This window comes from Rhinolophus hipposideros (genome assembly GCF_964194185.1).
Source record: "Rhinolophus hipposideros genome assembly, contig: HAP1_SCAFFOLD_156, whole genome shotgun sequence".
NCBI classification, from domain to species: domain Eukaryota; kingdom Metazoa; phylum Chordata; class Mammalia; order Chiroptera; family Rhinolophidae; genus Rhinolophus; species Rhinolophus hipposideros.
In genome coordinates, this window is record NW_027669053.1 from 49,874 (window position 1) to 71,179 (window position 21,306).

Here is a 21,306-nt window from a genome sequence, read left to right on the forward strand (position 1 = left end):
CAAAATGTCAGGAGTTGGGAGCGCACATGCCCTCGGGCCCCAGGAGAGACCAGCACAGGGGAAAAGCAGGCAGGCGGGCACGCACACAACCCACACAAGAAGGGTGCCTGGGGCCGCTCCTCTCCTCCCGCTAGTGGGACCCCAGGCGGGGCTCGGAGCCCTGCGGCAATCCGCGGACCCTGGAGGCCTGCCCCGGGTTCCCACGGTGACTGACAGCGCCCGGGCACTGCCTCCGTAACGGAGCCCAACCCCGGGCACCACCGAACTCCGGTGGGGAAGCTGCCACTTCAACTCAGCCTCAGTGCCTCTGTCCCAGTCAGTGTCCCATCCTGTGCGTCAGTCCCCCCTCCTCCCCAACTCCCAACCCCTGTCTGTCTGTCTTCTGCCACCTCCAGGGAAGTGGTAGAGGCCCCGTGGAGCCTCGGATGGCGCGAAGGGGCCTCGCTGCGGGGAAGGAGTAAAAGGCAGTCCACCAGGTGGCTTCTTGAGGAGGCGGGGAGCAGGCGGGAGGCGGGGCCCTGGCGGAGCCGGCCAGCGGGGAGATGCTCAGGACGGGAGCAGCCCGGCAGCCTGGTTCGCGCTCACCACGCAGGCCGGTCTGCTGCTCTTGTGGCGCCGGGGGCCTGCTCCTAGCGTCTATGGCCACAGCAGCTTGAACGCGCCCGATCTCGTCTGATCTGGGAAACTAAGCAGGGTCGGGCCTGGTCAGTACTTGGATGGGGGACCGCCCGGGAATACCGGGTGCCCTCGGCTTCGGCCCACCACTCCCTTGGCGGCCGCCCCGGCCCTCGTCCTTCGGGAGTGGCCCAGCCCGCCTAATAAACCCACACCAGGGGTGGTGCTGTGGGGGCTGGAGGGCAGGGGGAGAGGAATGGGTGGCGCCACACAGCACTACAATCTCGCTGCCCCGGCCCCACGCAGCTTGTCAATTGCTGCACAAAGAATTAGCTGGGATTCTTAGAAAGATTCCTGTTGAATTTGTTGATTAGGTTGTGTAAGGCTTGAGGCCAGATAGTGAAGCTAAGAGAGTCAGGCAGGTTGAGAAAAGTGAGGGCTTTATTCTGCGCTCCCAGGCAAGGTTCAGCGGTCTGCAGACGGGGCTGGTGAAGTCGCTCCCAGGGCAGAGGAGGGAGGCAGATATGCGATTTGGGGGAGGGGGTTGGCTGAGTGAGGTGGCAGATGAGCAAGCCCACACCCCCAGTGCAGATAGGGCCCCAGTGGCTGTGTCTGGAGTTGTTTATTGCACCAAGGTCTGCTGCCTCTTCTGGGAAATGCCAGGGGCCCCAGTTTCCATCATGCAAGGAGGGGTCTGACTTGGCAGAGGGGTATGACTTTGCTCCCGGCCGCTTTGACCATGCCCGTATCTGACCTAATAGGTTGAGGAATATGGCCATGTTAACAGTGTTCAGACCAAAATCGTGGAATATTTTCCCAATTAGGTTGTCTTTAATTTATTTCCATCAGTTTTGCAGTTTTTAGAGAATAAGTTTGGCTCTTATTTTGTTAAATATATTCCTAAGTATTCTATTATTTTTGATGCTGTTGCAAATTGAGTTGAAGTATGCAGAAATGCAATTGATTTTTATATATTGATCTTGAATCCTGCAAATCTGCTGACTTATACATGCAAATACAGCTGGGCCTTGTTCAGAGTTGTTTCCTTATAACTTGCATGAGTTGTGGCAGGAATGCACCTCTTGTTTATAGCAGTCAGCCTGTGGTAAAATTGGTTTCCTTATATGTGGTTTCACTTAAAGCGTAAAACTTACCCATGATGTTAAGTGAGGACTTACTGTAGTTCTTAAGCGGAATTCTCATAATGTCGTATACTACAGGTTATGTAATCTGTGAATAGAGAGCATTTTGCTTCTGTCTTTCCAATATGAATGGCTTTTATTTCCATGTCTTACCTAATTGCTCTGGATAGAATATTCAGTACAATATTGAATAGAACTGGCCACAGTTGTCATCCTTTCGGGTTCACTGTCTTAGGAAGAAAGCATCCAGGCTTTCACTCTTAAATATTATGCAAGTTATAGCTGTTCTATAGATGCTCTTTTCAGGTTTAGAGAATTATCTCACATGCTTAGTTGGTTGAGGTATTTTTTTTGTTGTTGTTGTTGATTGTTTTTGTTTTTTGTTTGTTTTGTTTTTCATGAAAAGGCATTGAATTTTGTTAAATGCTTTTACTGAAGTTGTAGCAATGATCATGATAGTGTTTTTTGTTTAATTAATATGATGTGTTACATTAAGTGATGTTTGAGTTTTAAATCAACTTTGTATTTCAGGGATATCTCACATGGTCATGGAATATGCTTTTTTTCTGTATTTTGCTGAATATGATTTGCTAGTATTTTGCTGAGGATTTTTACATCCACTTTCATAAGAAATATTAGCCTTTAGGTACATTTTCTTTTGATGTGTTTGGTTTGGAATCAGTGTAACACTGGTCTCATAAAATGAGTTGAGATACGTTCCCTCGTCTACCTTTTGGAATAGTTTGTGAAGAATTGGCATTAATTCTTTAACTTTTGGTAGAATTCAGTAGTGAGAACTTCTGGGCATTTCTTTATGACTCATTTTTCGTTACCTATTCATATCTTTACTTAATCGGTTTATTTCTTCTTGAGTCAACTTTGTTAGTTTGTGTCTGTCTAGGAATTATTATTTCATCAAGTTATCTTAATTGTTGGAATACAGTTTTTCATAGTATTCCTTTATTATCTTTTTATTTCTGTAAGGTAATGCCCCCTTTTTTGATTATGATTCTAGAATTGAGTCTTCTCTCTTTTTCTCTTGATCAATATAGCTAAATGTTGATCAATTTTGCTGACATTTTTATTGATTTTTCTCTATTATTTTTCTCTTCTCTCTTACACTAATTTCTGCCCTAATATATGTTATTTCCTTCACAATTTCTTTAGGTTTAGTTTGTTCCTCTCTTTTCAGCATTTGAGGATGAAAGGTTAGATTATTGACTTGAGATATTTCTTTTTCTTAATATACATATTTTATAGCTGTATATTTTCCTCTAAGTACTGTTTTAGATGCATCAGAAAACTTTATTTATTTTGTCTTTATTTTTATTCACTTCAAAATATTTTTTATTTTTAGGATTTCCTTTGTGATTTATATTTTGACCGATTAGTATATATTAGTGTGTTGTTCTGCTGCTAGTTCTGCTTTTATTCCATATTGTCAGAAAACATAATTTGTGTTATTTCTTTTCTTTTAAATTTATTTTAATTTTTTTATGGCCTAGCACAATGTCTATCCTAGAGAATGTTCCTTGGGTACCTGAAATGAATGTCTAACCTGCTATTGATGTATTGTTATTGTTATTGGCTTATTTGCGTGTTCAGTACATGTTTGCATTACTTTCCTGAAGCCTATTTTTCCTCCCCCACTGTTAAGCCTCTATTGTTACTCCCCAAGGAGGTGCAGCTTTGCATGTAACTACAGTCACCATAGGATGACAATGGTTTTGGTCGTGAATTTTTGATCTCTGAACTCGAACCCGAACTCAAACTCAAACGCGGACAATCCGAACCTGTAGGAAACCGTGCTGAAGTGCTAGCAGGTATTGCTTTGTGAAATGTTGAACCTTTGACTTCCTTGAGTGGTTTGTGCCCCCAGCAAGGCAAAGCTTGCTACTCTGAGAACACAGAACCAGACAAGGTCAGGAAGTGTGGAGCTGGCCAAAAAACAGGCCCTTGTGTATCCAAACATTGTAACTACTAGATTGCAGACAGTTCTGTTACTTTTTGATGCCCAGAGGATACAAGATGCAAAAATAAACTTGGGCTGAGGCATTCTACTTAGAACTCCAGCAGTCTACTTAGAATTGCCTGCCCTCCCGATCCCATCTTTGTCTCTCTTCTTTTCTCTCAATCCTCACTCCCCACTTTAGGGACTGTTCCTCTCGTGGGCAGGCACCGACAAGTGGCGCCCGAACAGGGACCTGAATACTGGGGATAAAGTGAAGGACACCGCACGGAGCTGAGACGCGTCGCATAAGGTAAGGGGTGCGGTGAGATACCACGGTCAGGAGTAAAAAATCATGGGACAGGGTAGCAGCAGAATGTCTTTTACTCAAATGTTAAAAAGTGTGCTAAACGGACTGGACCCCCAGGATGAGGAGGGCCTAGATGGGGAGGGGCCAGTGAGGGTGGTAGACGGTGCAGTGACAAGACAGCAGAGTGGGGCTGAGACATGGCAGAGGGGCCAGACGAGGCCCGAGGCCACCGTCCCGGGCGGGGCGAAGGTGGAGGAGACCAAGAGCCCGTCACTTCTCTGACGGGCCCTCCTGCCGCCACCCAGCAACCCTGGGACGAGCCGCGGGCCTCGCCTCCACTACGGCCACCGCCGAGGAGTGGGAGCCACAGTGCGAGCCTGTGAAGCGCGGGGATGCGATATCCAGCTCTGGGGCAGGGCTGCCCGAGACGGCGGGCTGCGAGACGCTGGAGGCCAGAGGCCACGGCGCCGCGGGAGAAACCCGCGCAGCTGAGCGCCCGCGAGGACTCCCGGCAGGTGCACGCGTGGTTGTGGCAGTCTTATTGCGGCCACTCACCTGGCACAGCGGCCTGGCCGCCTTCCCAGCTTACTGTGGCCCCGCAACAATGCTATGGGGCGCTGCCGCAGTTGGTCCCCCACCAGGGAAATCCATTCAGGAACTCTTCCCAGCAACCCCAGGCAGCGCAGGATTGGACCTCAGTAGCGCCGCCTACACAGTACTAACACCTGAGATGGGAATGCGAGCTATTCCTACAGGGGTCTTTGGGCCTCTGCCTCCACAGACTGTGGGACTCATCCTAGGAAGGAGTAGTATTACCATGAAAGGGATATCGGTTGCTCCGGGAGTTGTGGATATGGATTATACAGGAGAGATCAGGATTATGACACATTCGCCTGGAGGCACTTCAGTGATCCCTAAGGGCCCACGCATAGCACAATCATTGTTAATTCCACATGTCAAACCGGGTAAAACAGCAGGCCGTAAATCCCGAGGCGACGCGGGCCTTGGTTCATCAGATGCTTATTGGGTCCAGGCCATTCACCACCAGGGCAGAATTACAACTATCCATTAACGGCCGTTCCTTCATGGGCCTTTTAGACACAGGGGCCGATGTCTCTGTTTTAACTGCAGATCAGTGGCCTAGCCACTGGCCAAAGCAGCAAACAGTCACCCAATTACAAGGCATAGGACAATCTCAGTCACCACAACAGAGCAGTGATATATTGTTGTGGAAAGATCAAGAGGGACATGAAGGATCCTTTCAACCATACATAGTGGCAGGATTGCCTGTCAATCTATGGGGCAGAGATGTCATGAGTCAGATGGGAGTTTACCTGTACAGCCCTAATCAACAGGTCACTATGATGATGTTCGATCAGGGACTCCTGCCTAGAGATGGCTGAGGTCCTTCTGGACAAGGGAGAAAAGAGCCTATCTTTCCCTCGCCCTTACCACAAAGAGCTGGCTTGGGATATTTTTAACGGGGGTCACTACTCCTCCTGTACCCCATGCAGATGCTATCACTTGGAAAAGCGACACACCTGTTTGGGTAGAACAGTGGCCCCTATCATCAGAAAAGATACAGGCTGCAAGGTTGCTGGAACAGGAGCAACTCGATAAGGGACATACAGCACTTTCTAACTCTCCATGGAACTCTCCCATATTTGTAATTAAGAAAAAATCAGGTAAATGGAGGTTGTTACAAGATTGGAGAAAAATAAATGAGACTATGGAGCTCATGGGGGCTTTACAACCGGGATTGCCTAATCCTTCTGCTATACCCCAAAACACATATAAGATAATCCTGGCTTTAAAGGATTGTTTTTATACCATACCATTGTGCCCCAAGGATTGTAAAAGGTTTGCTTTAAGTAACTTACAAGAACCTATGAAGAGATATCAATGGCTGGTGCTGCCTCAAGGTATGGCTAATAGCCCTACTCTATGTCAAGAATGTGTGGCAGCGGCGTTAGAGTCTACCCCGTCTCCCCACATACAATCCTTAATCACACTCTTTGTTCTAAATTTTTAAACCTGGATGCGCGTGGCAGATCTGCCGCAGATCGCTTCTGGCATCCCAACACTCAACAAGATTATGCCCAAGTGAGATGGCAGGATCCAGTTACTAACCAGTGGCATGGGCCAGACCCAGTCCTAATTTGGGGACGAGGGCATGTTTGTGTTTATTCACAGGACAATGGAGGTGCGCGGTGGCTGCCTGAGAGGTTGGTGTGGCTTGCTGATGAGCGTCTTCGAGATCCTGCTGGTTGCGCAGATGCCTCAGCATACTGGGCATATGTTCCTGACCCTCCCATGCTACACCCCACTGTGTGGAACGAGCCTGAAGTCATTGGTGGGACAAATGACACTAGGCTATTAGGACATCCATTCGCTCCTGCCGTCCTACAAGCTGTTGGATTCAATCATAGCGGCTTGGGCATAGGACTCCTCATATGCTTCGCGATAATGTCAGCGTTACTGGATGTTTCCGTGTGGGCAGCCAGACAATTCACGGAGACAACCTAGGACAGAGTGTCACATTCCATCAGCCAGCAGGATGGAAAAACATCAGGGATAAAAACCCACCTCCACCACAAGCCCATGATCCTTGCAGTGAGGAGAACAGAAAAAATAGCAGATCCATCCTTTGGAGACAATGTTATAAAGAACCCGGGGAATATAGTGTCCCTGGGTTTAATCAAGCTGTTATAGATGGTCCAGAGGCCATGACACAGGTGCTGATGTCCAACACGGGACAAAGACTGGAGTGGTTGTGGGATTATGGTATACCTCCCGGCCCCAAAGACATATTTGGAAACTAGTGGGAGCAATGGATACAGTGACTATGAGTATGGACGAGGGACAAGGCAAGGTAGAAGGCAATACCACTGCTTGTGTCAAGGCTCCATATGTGCTTATGATTGGAAATTTTAACATCACCCATATTGACAGGGTCCAGTTTAATGTATCTTGTATACAGTGTAACCTAAGTAATAGCATCAATTGGTCAAATGACAAAAGTAGAGCTGTAGTTCTCCACCGACCCTCTTTCATTATGGTACCTGTTAACATTTCAGGTCCTTGGTACTCGGACCTCAGAGGAGAATTCCCCTCCTTTCTAGCTCTGTTCCATTTGCTACTGCCTTTTGTAATAATCTTTGTTGGTGTTCCTCTATTCATGTGGTTTACTCCGTTGCTCACAAAGGTAATACTCAAGGGCTTCATCGATCTCCAAACAAAGGTTCATGAGTTGAGATTATCTGCCCAGGTCCACCGTGTCGCTGACACCCGTGTATAAAGCCCCTACAATGGGTCGGCAGCCAAAGATGGGTAAGGATTTGGTAAGAATGTACATAACCTAAGACAGGAACCGTTCGCTAGAGGGATGGTCTCCTATGACGGGTAAATGGACATATCTGTACCAACCACCTAAGCCAGGCGCAACCCTTGTGTTAATTTTATATAAAAAAGGGGGACCTGTGGGAAACCATGCTGAAGTGCTAGCAGGTGTTGTTTTGTGAAATGTTGACCCTTTGACTTCCTTGAGTGGTTTGTGCTCCCAGCAAGGCAAAACTTGCTACTCTGAGAACACAGAACCAGACCAGGTCAGGAAGTGTGGAGCTGGCCAAAAAATAGGCCCTTGTGTATTACCTTTATTGTAACTACTAGATTGCAGACAGTTCTGTTACTTTTTGATGCCCAGAGTATATAAGCTGCAAAAATAAACTTGGGCTGAGGCATTCTACTTAGAACTGCGGCAGTCTACTTAGAATTGCCTGCCCTCCCGATCCCATCTTTGTCTCTCTTCTTTTTTCTCAATCCTCACTCCCCACTTCAGGGACTGTTCGTCTCGTCGGCAGGCACCGACAGTTAGTGTAGCCACAGCAGTTATATTAGTGGCCAGTGGCTCACTGGTTACAGCTGACGGCCAACTAGCCACAGCTGACAGCCATCCAACCACAGTTGATGGCCATCTACTACCTGAGCCAGCACCCCTCCACGTGAGGCCGAGAGCCTGGAAACTGCTCTCTGGGGCTCTGTCCCCACAACATATGATACAAAAATATTTTCCTGTAATAAGGATTTCACATGCCATATATTTTGGGATACAATTAACATGTTGTTTAAACAGCCCAGTAAATACACTTGTACTGTTTATATTTTAGAGCTTATACTTTTTTTTCAAATCGTAGACGATTTCTAGTTTTATATTCTCAAGTAGATTATCAATAGGTGATAGAGGAACTTTTCGATTGAATTTAGATTCAAATTCAGCAGGAGCTGGAAAGAAAAAGACAGAATTATGTTCTTTAAAATACAACTAAGTATAAGTGTTAAGAAGAATGAGAAAACCTCTAGATGAGGCCACAGCTCACAACAGGAGATCATATTCAATACAGTTTGCCCACGGCTGCACACTGACTTGACTGCTATTGTGGCCAAGTATCAGAGCTTCTGGTTGTCTCATCCTTCATTCATTTATAAACAAGGTCGTAGGACAAGCACTGAAGTTACAAGACGAAGATGACACGGTCCAGCCCTGACCCATCATCTACTATAAGCTGAAGGAACAGATGAACAGGCAATTTCCATTCAGAGGCCCCTATACCATACAAATGCACAACAGGACGCGAGTGGGACCCACAAAAGGGACATCCCAGTGTTGATTGTCTGCTCTCTGGTGGAGGTGACATGGATGTTGATGCCTGAAGGACAAGGACAGAGGATGCCAGAGAGAGGGAAGACGCAGATGCGAAGACTAGTGTGGGGGAGAACACTACGGAACGAGAAGTAGTCTGGTTTAGCTAAATGCTAGAGCAAAGGGGCAAACGAGGGTTGGTAGCAAGATATAGGCTGAGATGTTTGGTGAGAACTACATTGATTTGGGTGTTTTCATTCCATGCAAAGCAATGTGGAGTTTCTCCTGAGGGTACATGGTAAACTAATGACAAAGTAAATGACTGGAGATTTAAATGTCACCCATCAGGTGACAGCTACAGTGTTTCCTCCAAAAATAAGACTAACCAGAAATTAAGCCCTAATGCGTCTTTTGGAGCTATAATTAATATAAGACCTGGTCTTATTTTCGGGGAAATATGGTAGCTTGGCCCTTCTAGGAGGTACCGTATTTCCCCAAAAATAAGACCGGGACTTATATTCATTTTTGCTCCCAAAGACACATTAGGTATTATTTTCCGGTTAGGTCTTATTTTCGGGGAAACACCATATATGAACAGTAATTGCTTAAGTATCACTAGATAAGTCTTGTTATTGGGCCTCATATCACTGGCAAAAACATAAAAGTTGATGAAGCCCCGTTTTCAACGTGCACGTGGAAAGTTCCATAGGGATGGCAGAAGAAAGGAAGGGGACAGGCCATAAATAAAAAGAGATACATAGACTCTTGAGATATTACTCATATGACCTTGTCTTCACTATGAATGTTTATGCTTTCACCTTTTTTATTTGCTAAGGCCAAGAAAATATTTAATGTAGTATCTATTATCAGAACATGGAAAGGGATGCCATTTAATATTTACATTTTATTCCAGAAATCAATGATATCTAACTTGAATTAATACATTTTGGCAACATACCGTCTTTGTATAGTTCTTTAGTTTTTTTTTCCTGGTACTCCAGCAGCGACTGAAATAAATCAAATCTTATTATAGCATTTAAGGTAAACAAGAGACTTTATTGTAGAAATGATATATCTTATGAAATGTGCTCTTTAAATAATGCCTTTAGAGAATAGACTTAACGTGTGATTTATATAAATACAAAAAAGTTTAAAAATGAATAACATAAATTACTGCTTATTTTGATTGTACATAATAGAGACCATCTATATGAGATGCTATTTAGATTAATCTGACCAACAGTGCAATTGATATTGGTCTACCTAAGATACATAATTTCAAAAGAGTGACGTTTGATTTGATTGGTACAATGAAGTTTAAACAAGTCAAGTCATATTTTACACTGAATGCATTACTTTGCAATTTTTAGAAAAATTGTCCTTTATAAATGTTTCTTGTTCTTTGTTTTTACTTTAATGGACTTTTCCTTAAAATGAGCTTTCCATTCTTGCACTTCTAGAAAAGTAATCTTAAGGTGTATTCTAGGCTATTCATTTTTCAGCATAGAACCTTAAAGACATAAAATGATGAAAGTGGTACTGTGCCGTCATGTGAAAATTCTACTGACAGAAACAATAACCAAAACGATTTTGCAGTCTATGACTGAAACATTACCGTATTCGTATGCACAGAAAGATTTCCGAAAAGCTGCTTGAATAAAGTATGACCTAGAGCCAGTTTTCAAATTTACTTTCTCATTTATGACTTTGTAGAGTTAGAAACAAAAAATAATATATAATTTTTAAATGTGACTTTGTTCCTTAGAAATCAGGTCCAATTTTCGAAACACTAAAATAGCTGTAGTTATAGTCTATTTAATTATGAAATGTGTGGGAGTATTTCAAACTATATTACAAGTGTCCCAGTCTAGAGTGGTCTTACTGAAACCTTTCTTCTGAAAGCTATCCTCTCACAAAATGTCCAAAGTAGTGCTTAAAATAATATCCAGAAACTAATAGACACTATGGTGACAACAATGTGACAGCCAATCCTTGTACAAATTTAGGGGGAATGTGGGAAACCGTGCTAAAGTGCTAGCAGGTGTTGTTTTGTGAAATGTTGAACCTTTGACTTCCTTGAGTGGTCTGTGCTCCCAGCAAGGCAGAAGTTCCTACTCTGAGAACACAGAACCAGACAAGGTCAGGAAGTGTGGAGCTGGCCAAAAAACAGGCCCTTGTGTATTACCTTTATTGTAACTACTAGATTGCAGACAGTTCTGTTACTTTTTGATGCCCAGAGTATATAAGCTGCAAAAATAAACTTGGGCTGAGGCATTCTACTTAGATCTGAAGCAGTCTACTTAGAACTGCGGCAGTCTACTTAGAATTGCCTGCCCTCCCGATCCCATCTTTGTCTCTCTTCTATTTTTTCTCAATCCTCACTCCCCACTTCAGGGACTGTTCTTCTCATCGGCAGGCACCGACAGGGGAAGACAAATTTGTTTTCCAATATTTGCATAACACTTTTTTTTTGTGAAAGGCTTGATAGAAAGGGCTTATAACGTGAATAATGTGACAACAACATCACCAGACAGGCCGTGTAAAATCAATAACTAAATACCATAGAAAGGGAGAGGACTTTCATGAAACAGTTTTAAGTTATTGTTAATCAACAATATAAAATGTAAATCACATTTTTACACGACTTGAATTAAGGAACTACCAATGTACCGTTATTATTATTTTCCCCCAAAACAGCTCTTTTCTTAAATATTTACTTCAGCACTTTGTCGTGTTTCCCTGAAAATAAGATGTAGCTGGACCATCAGCTCTAATGCGACTTTTGGAGCAAAAATTAATATAAGACCCGGTCTTATTTTAACATAATATAAGAATGGGTCTTATGTAATATAAAATAATATCAGACCAGGTCTTATACTAATTTTTGCTCCAAAAGACACTTTAGAGATGATGGTCCAGCTATGTCTTATTTTCGGGGAAACACGGTATGTTTATTTCTAGGTGAGGAGTGTGTTCAGATGGTGGAAGTAGCTTGAAGTCCAACATTAATAAGGACAACATATCTGCAGTCTTATTATACTTTTCCACTTATCAAATATATAGAAAGATGAGAAAATTATACACAAAAAAATGTATCAGCAAACTTTAATTCAAAGGATTTCAACTAGAAGGATTTTCTCATTACTGGCAGTTCTCACTAGACTACGTCTCGGAGAAAGCTCAGGTTCCACTGGGGACACCCACGGGATAGCACAGCTTAGGAGTCTGCATCCCTCCTTTAGCTAGGTAGCTCTACACGTCTCTGCTTTGGTTTGTTTTGTGTTAATTGGGGACTACTGAGGAACAGTTTGCTTTTCCCGGATGTCAAATTGTTCTCTTTTTCAATCTAGTTGTGGATGGTGCATCTCACTGGCCAATGTGGGACTTGAACCGGTTACCTTGGTGTTATGGGCACCTCGCTCCAACCACTGAGCCAACAGGCTCCCCACCAGCAGCCCAATTCCAAGCTCAACCCATTGCTTCTAACGGGTCTATGTGGGAATGGAACTGTCAACCTTGGTGTTATGAGCACAGTGCTCCAACCACTGGGCCAACCGGCTGCCCACCATAGTTCATCTCCAAGTTCAAGCCATTGTTTTCAATCTAGCGGTGGAGGGCGCAGTTCACTGGCTCATGTGGGAATCGAACCCACAACCTTGTTAAGAACTTGCACTCTAACCAACTGAGGCATGTGGCCACCCTTGGTCTCTGTTTTTATATACCGTGTTTCCCCGAAAATAAGACCTAGCTAGACAATCAGCTCTAATGCATTTTGGAACAAAAATTAATTAAGACCCGGTCTTATTTTACTATGATATAAGACCGCGTATGATATATGATATGATGTGACGTGACGTGACCGGATCTTACATTGATTTTTGTTCCAAAAGACACATTAGAGCTGATTGTCCGTCTAGGTCTTATTTTTGGGTAAACACAGTAATTAAACAAAAAAAATTTTCTCAAAGAACGGTACTATTCTTTGATAAAAAGAATATTTTTCAGGTCTGAAAGTCACTGATTTAGTGAAAGTCCCTAATTTTGCATAAGAGGCAACCAAGACTCACAGAGATTATATAGGTCACCTGAGGTCATCAAACCAAGGAGCTGCGGGCCAGGAATGGGATAAGTCTCCCTATTGAGGCTAGCGTGCTATGCCAGCTACTACCTCATATTCCGGAAAATTCCATCAATTTCTGAGTACAACTCAAAGAAAATGAATATGCAAAACTTTGTCATGTAGCTCAATAATGTTAAAGCATGAGAAACAAAATAGTAGCTTTCTAACTCAAGTATTATCTTTAAAGTCATTATTAAAAATAAAGACAGATTAATATCACAAGTCCTATTAACAGTAGTCAAACAAACTCAATTTATAAAGCATAAACATTTCTAAACACAGAAAAGGGAACTTGAAGGAGAAAATCATGAGTTAAAGAAAGCAAACTCAAGTTGAGGAAATTCTTCCTTAAAATGACTTGTCTTTTCCTCAGAATCAAATTTGGCTGAACAATATAAACCAACACAGGTATTATTCATGGTGGGGGTTAAGTATAGCGAAATTGGAAACACAAAACAGATTTCTCTTTACCATCTAGTGCACGTATGTCTAACCTCACATCATCCCAATTACATCATAAGTCTTTCCAGTGTTCCCTAGTGATTTGGGACACTTATCTCTGGATCTTGACAGAGTGGGGCTTTTCCATCTCTTATTCAGCCTTGCATGATTGGGCAACCCAACGCCTCACAAGGGAACAACGTTGGCCTTGGAATGAGGGCATTGACTTTAACATAAACAATTTTAAAATTTATGAGGAAATACTGAAAACTAAATACCTCTTTCCTAACAAAAAATAATTAAAGGAAAAATGTCCACAAGCATATTCTCTCTCATTGCTTCTGCCTTTACACTCTTTCATCTTCTGATTTCTGTGGTGAAACCACTGAGAACATTTTAATGGTGCATCATGCTTAAGAATTTACAGAAGCGTTGGCCAATCACTTTCTTTTTGTACCCAGTCCTTCCTCCAGGTTCACCACTTTGAAGGACTTGGACTCCATTTAGCCGAAGGGCTGTCCGAAAATCCTTGGCTTTGTTCTCCTATGATTTATTAAGGGGAAGCTAAATGAAAACACAAGATTGGAGCCCCATTTAGCACAGGCCTGTGCTATGTTTCTCTGCATTAAGAAGGCCACAGTTGTTAGATGGGCGGGGGGGAGGGGGTTGAAGATGGGGGGAAGTTTGAAGGGAATGGGGGGCGGTTGGTGACCACAGGATGGCCTCAGGGTCTTTTGAGAATTACTTTGGGGAACTTACTCAATAGTGTTTGGGGATTTTGTTGGGTGTCCGATGGACATGTGTCCTGTTTGGGAGACCACCTCAGGGATGCGGTGGATGCTTGGTCATGGCATTGTACACCAGAGACTGGACATTAATGAATGCCAACTATAATTTTATGTGTATAATGTGATGGCTCGGTGTGAGGTCGGGGTGGTGGTGGATGGGGGTAGGGGGGTTCACGTTGTGAGGGATGTAAAACTAAAATAAAACTAAAAAAAAAAAAAGGAGGCCACAAAACACCATCAAAACCACAAACCACCCTGCATTGATCAAAATGGATATTCTTTGGAATGATGTAAACATCATGTCAAGAGAGACAACCCCTTTCTATCTCCACGATATCTACAACTCATCGGGCATCTATAGCCCAAGAAAGGATCTTCTGCTCAACACACTACGATTCCTTAAAAGACCACGCATCTGTAAAAGGGAAGGAGGGTGCACTGGATGTGAAAGGGAGGCCGGATGGAGGAAAGCACAGGGACAGCCCACAGCTGCAGTTCCAGGGGGACAAGGCTGAGCCTGAAGCCCCAGCAAAGGCAGTGGCGGTGGAGGGGACGGGGTGCAGCTCCCACATCACTGCCCAGGGGAGGCTAAGTGGGGCAGCAGCAGCATCCCCCCACCCCTCTCCAGATGCAGCAGTGCTGGCACCACCAGGGACCAGTAGCAGCAGCAGAAACAATTCTCCAGGCTCACGACCACACACAGTGCTACCAGTAGACATAGGGAACCAGGTAGCAGCTCAGCGGGCTCAAGAACACGCTCCCCTCAACCACCCACTTCCCCCACCTGCGTGGTGGTGGTGACCAGAGACCCTGGAGACCTGGATGCAGTTGCAACACCCATCTCCCTGGTCACCCAGGCTTGGACTCCCACCCCCACAGCTAAGCCCCCACCCCTGGACCTCCCACACTCAAGGAGCACCTGTGGGAGAAAACAGAAACTACACTCTTGTACCATCTACTGAAAACAAAAGAAAGACCCCTAATTATATACCTGTTTAATTGTTCAAATCGAAATGTACCTACATAAGAAAGTATTCACTACTTCAAATGTGCCTGTAGAGGAACAAGCCACTGAGCAGCATGAAGAAGCAAGGTGACATGGTTAACACTGAGAGAAGGTGACACTTCTCCAGAAACCAAGTCAAAGTTACGGAAGATTGTGATCTCTGTGACCGAGATTTCAAAACAGCAGTCATGCTCTCTGCTCATCACACAGAACAGCTAAGAGACTTGTAGGAGGATGACTTGAAGGTGGGCAAACTGGGCGAGCAGGGGAAGTGGGAAGGGAGACGTGGCCCGCATCCATGGCTGCGGAGGTGCAGGTGGTCCCAGGACAGAACAGAGACCACAAGAGCCAGGAGGTGGGCTCTTTCCCTGCGTCCCACAGCTCATCTCCCTGCCCAGAGAGCAGCTTATCCAGAGTTTGAGGCAGTCACCTCACCTGAGACCTCCAGCTGGGCCCTAGGTAGGACAAAGGAAGTAAGCACAATACCTGGGCCCCTCCCCCGACTCTCCCAATCCTACCCCCACCCTTCCAGAGACTCACGCTGGCCCCTGAGCTGAGGAGTAGTGTCAGATTACAGAGGACCCATAGTGCTCAGGATCTGGGAGGACCCGGTTTGTAGCTACTGCGATCCAGGGAAGAAGCTGGGAAGTGTGTGACACTGCTGGGCTGAGAGAGAGAAGACTCCTCCATCCCCAGTCCCCACCTTCTCTGACCTGCCCTGGGCAGGGCAATTACAACTGTCGAGACATGCCCAGGGGTTAGCAGTAGGCAGCAGTCGCAGCTCTGGGCTTTCAGCAGCTCAGAAATCTCCCACCACACACGTACACATGCACGCACGCACACACACACGGAAGAAGTGACCTAAGACTCAGGAGACCTGGGTTCAGGGCTGGTTGTGTTACTCTCAGTGCGCATATGTGCAGGCAAGAGCAGAAACTGCACTGACTTTGTAGAAACTACCATCCAGACCCGATAGCCCCACTCATCTACATCTGCCATCCCAGGGTCACTCTGGGCACCAGGTGACCAGCTCTGCCTGAACAATACACAGAGGACTCTCTGGTACAGCAGAGGACGGCCTGGAGATTACTTGGTGGACTTAAGCCAAGACTGGCGCTGCGTTTTTTGTTTTGTTTTGTTTTTGTATCTTTGATATTTTTGCCTGTGTTGAGTGTGGGTTACTGGTTGTTTTCACACGTGAGTGTATTTGGTTTTGACTTTGTTGTTGCTGTTGTGCTTGGTGATTGGCTTTGTTCTGAAATTGCCCTACACCAGGGCCCAGCCCAAGAGTCACAAGATTCGACACCTCCTGACACCAACTCCAGACCCAACCAGAGTATTATTGGGTTTGACCTACAAGTGACACACCCAGAGGGAATTCTCTACAGGCACAAGAGCCCATAGAGGCCAAGTCTAATTGGAGTGGTCAACCCTCACGCAGCAGATCATCCACCGAGGGCAGAGCTAAGTCTCACAACTAGGCGGCCTAGGATCAACCCCACCTACTGACCAGCCAAAAGCAATGAAAGTTCAACTTTACACAGGACAATATACACAACACCAGGGTCACCTTTGGAGCACACGCACAGGAGAATAGGGAAGTGGTGCAAGTCAGATATAAAGGACACACACTACATAAGATAACCCAGCAAAGACCGAGAATCCTAGGGGATCTACCTAATACATCGAAGCAAACATGGAGAGTCAACCAGAATGGGGAAAAAAAGAAACATGTCCCAAATAAAAGAACAGAAGAAACCTCCAGAATTGGAACCAATGAAATAGAGGTAACCAACCTATCAGAGACAGAGTTCAGAACACTGACGATAAGAATGTTTAAAGAGCTTAGTGACGACATAAAGAAGGATAGAGAAATCATAATGAACAACCAGTTAGAACTAAAGAATACAACAAGTGAAATAAAGCACACGCTTGAAGGAATTACCAGTGGGTTAGATGAGTCAGAGAATCGAATCAGCGACTCAGAAGACAAGTTAACAGTGAACACACAAGCGGAACAAAAATAAATCCACGCCTATATGGCCATTTAATCTACGACAATGGAAGCAAGAATTTACGGTGAGGTAAGGACAGTCTTTTCAATAAATGGTGCTGGGAAACCTGGACAGACACATGCAAAAAGATGAAGCTGGACCACCTCCTTACACCATATATAAGAATAAATTGAAAATGGGTCAAAAACTTAAATGTAACATCTGATACCATAAAACTCCTAGAAGACAATATAGGAAGCAACTTTACATATATTACCCGGAGTAAGATTTTTACTGATACATCCCCTTGGGCAAGGGAAGCAACAGAAAAAATAAACATATGGGATTACATCAAACTAAACATTTTTTTCACAGTAAAGGAAACCATCATTACAACAAAAAAGGGTCCCACTGAATGGGAGAAGATATCTGCCATTGATATATCCAAACTTTATTAAAAAACTCACTCAACTCAGCTCCGAAAAAACAATCAACCCAATTAAAAAATGGGCAGAGGACATGAAGAGATATTTTTCTAAAGAGGACATACAGATGGCAAACAGACATATGAAGAAATGCTCAACCTCACTAACCATCAGAGAAATGCAAATAAAAACCACAATGAGAAACCACCTCACCCCAGTCAAAATGGCTATCATCAATAAATCAACAAACAACAAGCGCTGGCGCGGATGTGGAGAAAAGGGAACCCTTGTGCACTGTTGGTGGGATTGCAGATTGGTGCAGCCACTATGGAAAACAGTATGGAGGTATCTCAAAAATCTGAGAATGGAACTACCTTATGACCCAGCAATTCCACTCCTAGGCATCTACCCGGAGAAATCCAAAACTCTAATTCAAAAAAATGTATGCACCCCTATGTTTATTGCAGCTCTATACACAATAGCCAAGACATGGAAACAATCAAAATGCCCATCGGTAGACGACTGGATTAAGAAACTGTGGTACATTTATACAACGGAGTATTACGCAGCCATAAAGAAGAAGGACATCTTACCATTTGCAACAATATGGATGGACCTAGAGAACATTATGTTAAGTGAAATAAGTCAGACAGAGAAAGACAAATACCTTATGATCTCACTTATATGTGGAATCTAAAGAAAACAATAAATGAGTGAACTAATCAGAAACAGTCTCAGAGACACAGAGGAAAAACTGAAGGTTGCTAGATGGGAGGGGGGTGGGAATAAGGGGGAAGGTGAGGGGATTACAAAGCACCATCGATAACCCCAAGATTGCTATGGGGATACGAAAGTCAATTTGGTGAATGTAATCAATAATGTAAAGATTTTGTAGGGTATCTGATTACACTTGTCTCATTAGGGAGAGCACCTCAGAGATGATGTAGATGCCTGACAACTGCACTGTACACCGGAAGCTGAAGCTGAACAATAATGAATGTTAATGTTAACTACAATTGTTATACACACACACACATATACATGTATGTATATATATGTTTACAAGAAGTAGAGTACAGCCTGAGGGATAGAGGCAGTGGAAATGTAATGGCTGTATGTGATGTCAGAGGGGTCGCTGATGAGGGGAGAGGGGTCATCATTATGTGAGGCATACAAATTATAAATGTGTAACTATTACATTGTTTTGTACACCTGAAACTAATAATAAAAAAGAGTTAAAAATAATAATACTCATTCACTGAAAAAAAAAGAAGACACCCAGAACTACTTTCTGCACAGTAAAACAAACAAACAAAAAAAATTAGCACTTCTTGATGACTTTCAGGCACATATATAACACCTGTCAATCAGCAATGTGGCCCTCAGCTTAAAATAACCCAGTTCAACACAGTCGAGCCATGGCCAAAGAGAAACAGGGCTGAGCTATTTTCAGCTGTAGCCCCAGCAAGAAGCTGAGTATATTATATACTATATTATATAAAATACTATATGTCAATAGTCAAAAGACATACAGTATTTACTTCTAGGGCCAAAGATTAGCACGAACCAGGAAAAGCTTGTTCACCTGAAACTAACGACATACATTATACTTCACTTAATTTTTCAAATACAAAGGAGATAACAGACTCTCTGCCACATATTATATACTCCCCCATGAAAGAATTATTATTTCATTATCCTTTTTATGCCTACTGCTGCCTAGAGAAAAAAAAATCAAACTCACTTAAAGCCCTCCTCAATTTGACCTCCACTAACCGTTTTAAACTAATTTTGTATATTGTATGCTGCATATAAATCAGACCAATTGTTCCGAGCAGATGATTTGTGCTTTCCTTCCTGTATTCTCCACGTTGCTTAAATGTAATAAACATTTTGGAGGGTAAAACAAAACAAAGTAACAGCATGAAGGATGTCACTGAGATACAACAAAACTCACAGGCAGTTCAATGAGTTCAGGAGTAAAATTAATGACCCGGAGGAGAACTTTATCAAAGAGATGGAAACTATGAAACAGAACCGAACAGAACTCCTGCTGGTCAAGAACTCAAGAATGAGTATTTTTAACAACCACGTCACACGAAGAAAACGAGTTGTGACTTAAAGACTCCCTAGCATTGCCACCTTACTCATCAATTACCCAAATGCTGTCAAGACATATAGACATAAGTGAACTTCATTTTAAAAATTCAATTATTTGCTTAATGTCCCTATTTAGAATATGTACAACTGTGAAGCAACTCATTTTAAAACACTGAAATAGATAGTGCTATGAATAAAATAAAAATTAAGGATATACTCTCTTGTTAGAAGATAACATTAACCATAAAAACAGAGACTAATCTTTCTGCAGTATTATAAGTTTGCCGTATTAATAAAAAGGATTATATCTGTTTCATTTAATAATAAACATCCATTTGTGGTTAGGTGTTTGGCCGGGCATCATTCACTTACGCTTAGGGGAAGAAAAACTGGGATGCACAAAACTTTAAAATTTTTATGAATCATCTCCAACTAAAACCAATTAAGAAGCCAAAGCATCTCAAAGCATATATTAGGCAATGATATTTAACATCTGAAATAAAATTTAAAGGCAAATTTTCAAGCATTTTAAATGTATCACTTTAGTTACATTTATTAAATAATAATAAATAACTCAACACATGAGAGCTCTAGGGACTTAAAAAAAGATTGTAAAATTTCTGTCTCCTTTCTATGCATATTAGCACACATAATTATGCCTTTTACCTCGTGTGCATTAGTCAATGAAACAACTCAAAATTTCATCAACGACAAACAAAGAAACAAAAACTCATAGACACAGACAACACTTAGTGGGTGAGGGGGGAGAGAGAGAGGTAGAAGAGGGAAAAGGGGGTCAAATACATGGCGATGGAAGGAGAACTGACTCGGGATGGTGAACACACAGTGAAATATATACATGATGTATTATGGAAATGTACACTTGAAACCCATATGATTTCACTAACCAATATCACCCCAATGAATATATAGACAAAACAAAACAATATTGTATCAAAGAAATAAAAAATAAAGAAATCTGAAACGCAAGGGAAAGAAGCTAATATAACTAACCTTGGGACAGTAATACCCCATGATGTCATTTGAAGCCCGTGCGGTTGACTTAGCAATCACCAAATTTTCTCTTGGAGCAGGATTTCCACTGAGGAGTAACTCAGTATTCAAACTTCCAACACATGGTGGCTCAAGGACTCCCCTCCTAAGAGCAGTGCTGAGAAACTCCTTCGGCTGTTCCTTTGCGCGAAGATGGGTTCTAGCCTCTGCCAGTCTTTCATTAGCACTGTGAAGATTGTAAGACACAAAGCTTTGAATGTTATTTTTCCTGAATGACTTGCATTTTTTTCAAGTTGCCATAATAAATAGTAAAAGAAATTTCGCATTAAACAGCATTTTAACATTGAAAATGCGTCAGGGCAGACCTACCATGCACAAGGATAGGTTTCAAATTATCCTAAACAAGCACATATGTTTCTATGGGGATGCCAGACTAAGAAGAAATTCAAAGTAGGGAGGGGAGGACACGGGCTATCAGTGACATCCACGGCTTCACAGATAATACTTGCTGCCTTCTGCAATGGCTGAACCAATAAGATTCTTGAGGATTGCCATGAGACGTACATAGCAAACGAGTTTAGAATTTTTTAAAAATCCCACCAAGATATTTTCAAGCCTTTGCTGTCACCGCCCTTGGGTAACGCCCTCATTACCCTGAGGACTGAGGTGTCATGTAGAACAACAGCCTCTGGGGGAGAAGGAGGGAGCCTGGTGGGTGATCCTACTGAATGAAACCGCTCAGCAGGCATGTAGCTTATAATATA

General features: G+C 43.3%; 1 protein-coding gene and 1 long non-coding RNA gene across 3 annotated transcripts in view; one reads left to right on the plus strand and one right to left on the minus strand.

The window, feature by feature from the left end:
- The first annotated feature begins 373 nt into the window (after window positions 1-373).
- LOC308495709 lies at window positions 374-7,807 on the plus strand. 2 transcript variants are annotated; one of them, XR_013993034.1, is made up of 4 exons: window positions 508-704; window positions 3,436-3,580; window positions 3,911-4,018; window positions 6,209-7,807. It is a non-coding gene; the product is annotated as an uncharacterized lncRNA (long non-coding RNA). The 2 variants fall into 2 exon arrangements; XR_013993033.1 differs by lacking the exon at window positions 3,436-3,580 and having other exon boundaries at window positions 374-704.
- An 8,368-nt stretch (window positions 7,808-16,175) lies between these two features.
- Window positions 16,176-21,306, minus strand: part of LOC308495710 (ankyrin repeat domain-containing protein 26-like) — a 30,023-nt gene continuing 24,892 nt past the window's right edge. The window contains exon 10 of the mRNA XM_081080699.1: window positions 16,176-20,768. Within this exon, the coding sequence (XP_080936825.1) occupies window positions 20,483-20,768 (286 nt within the window). The 3' untranslated portion in view covers window positions 16,176-20,482. The remainder of the gene's footprint in view (window positions 20,769-21,306) is intronic.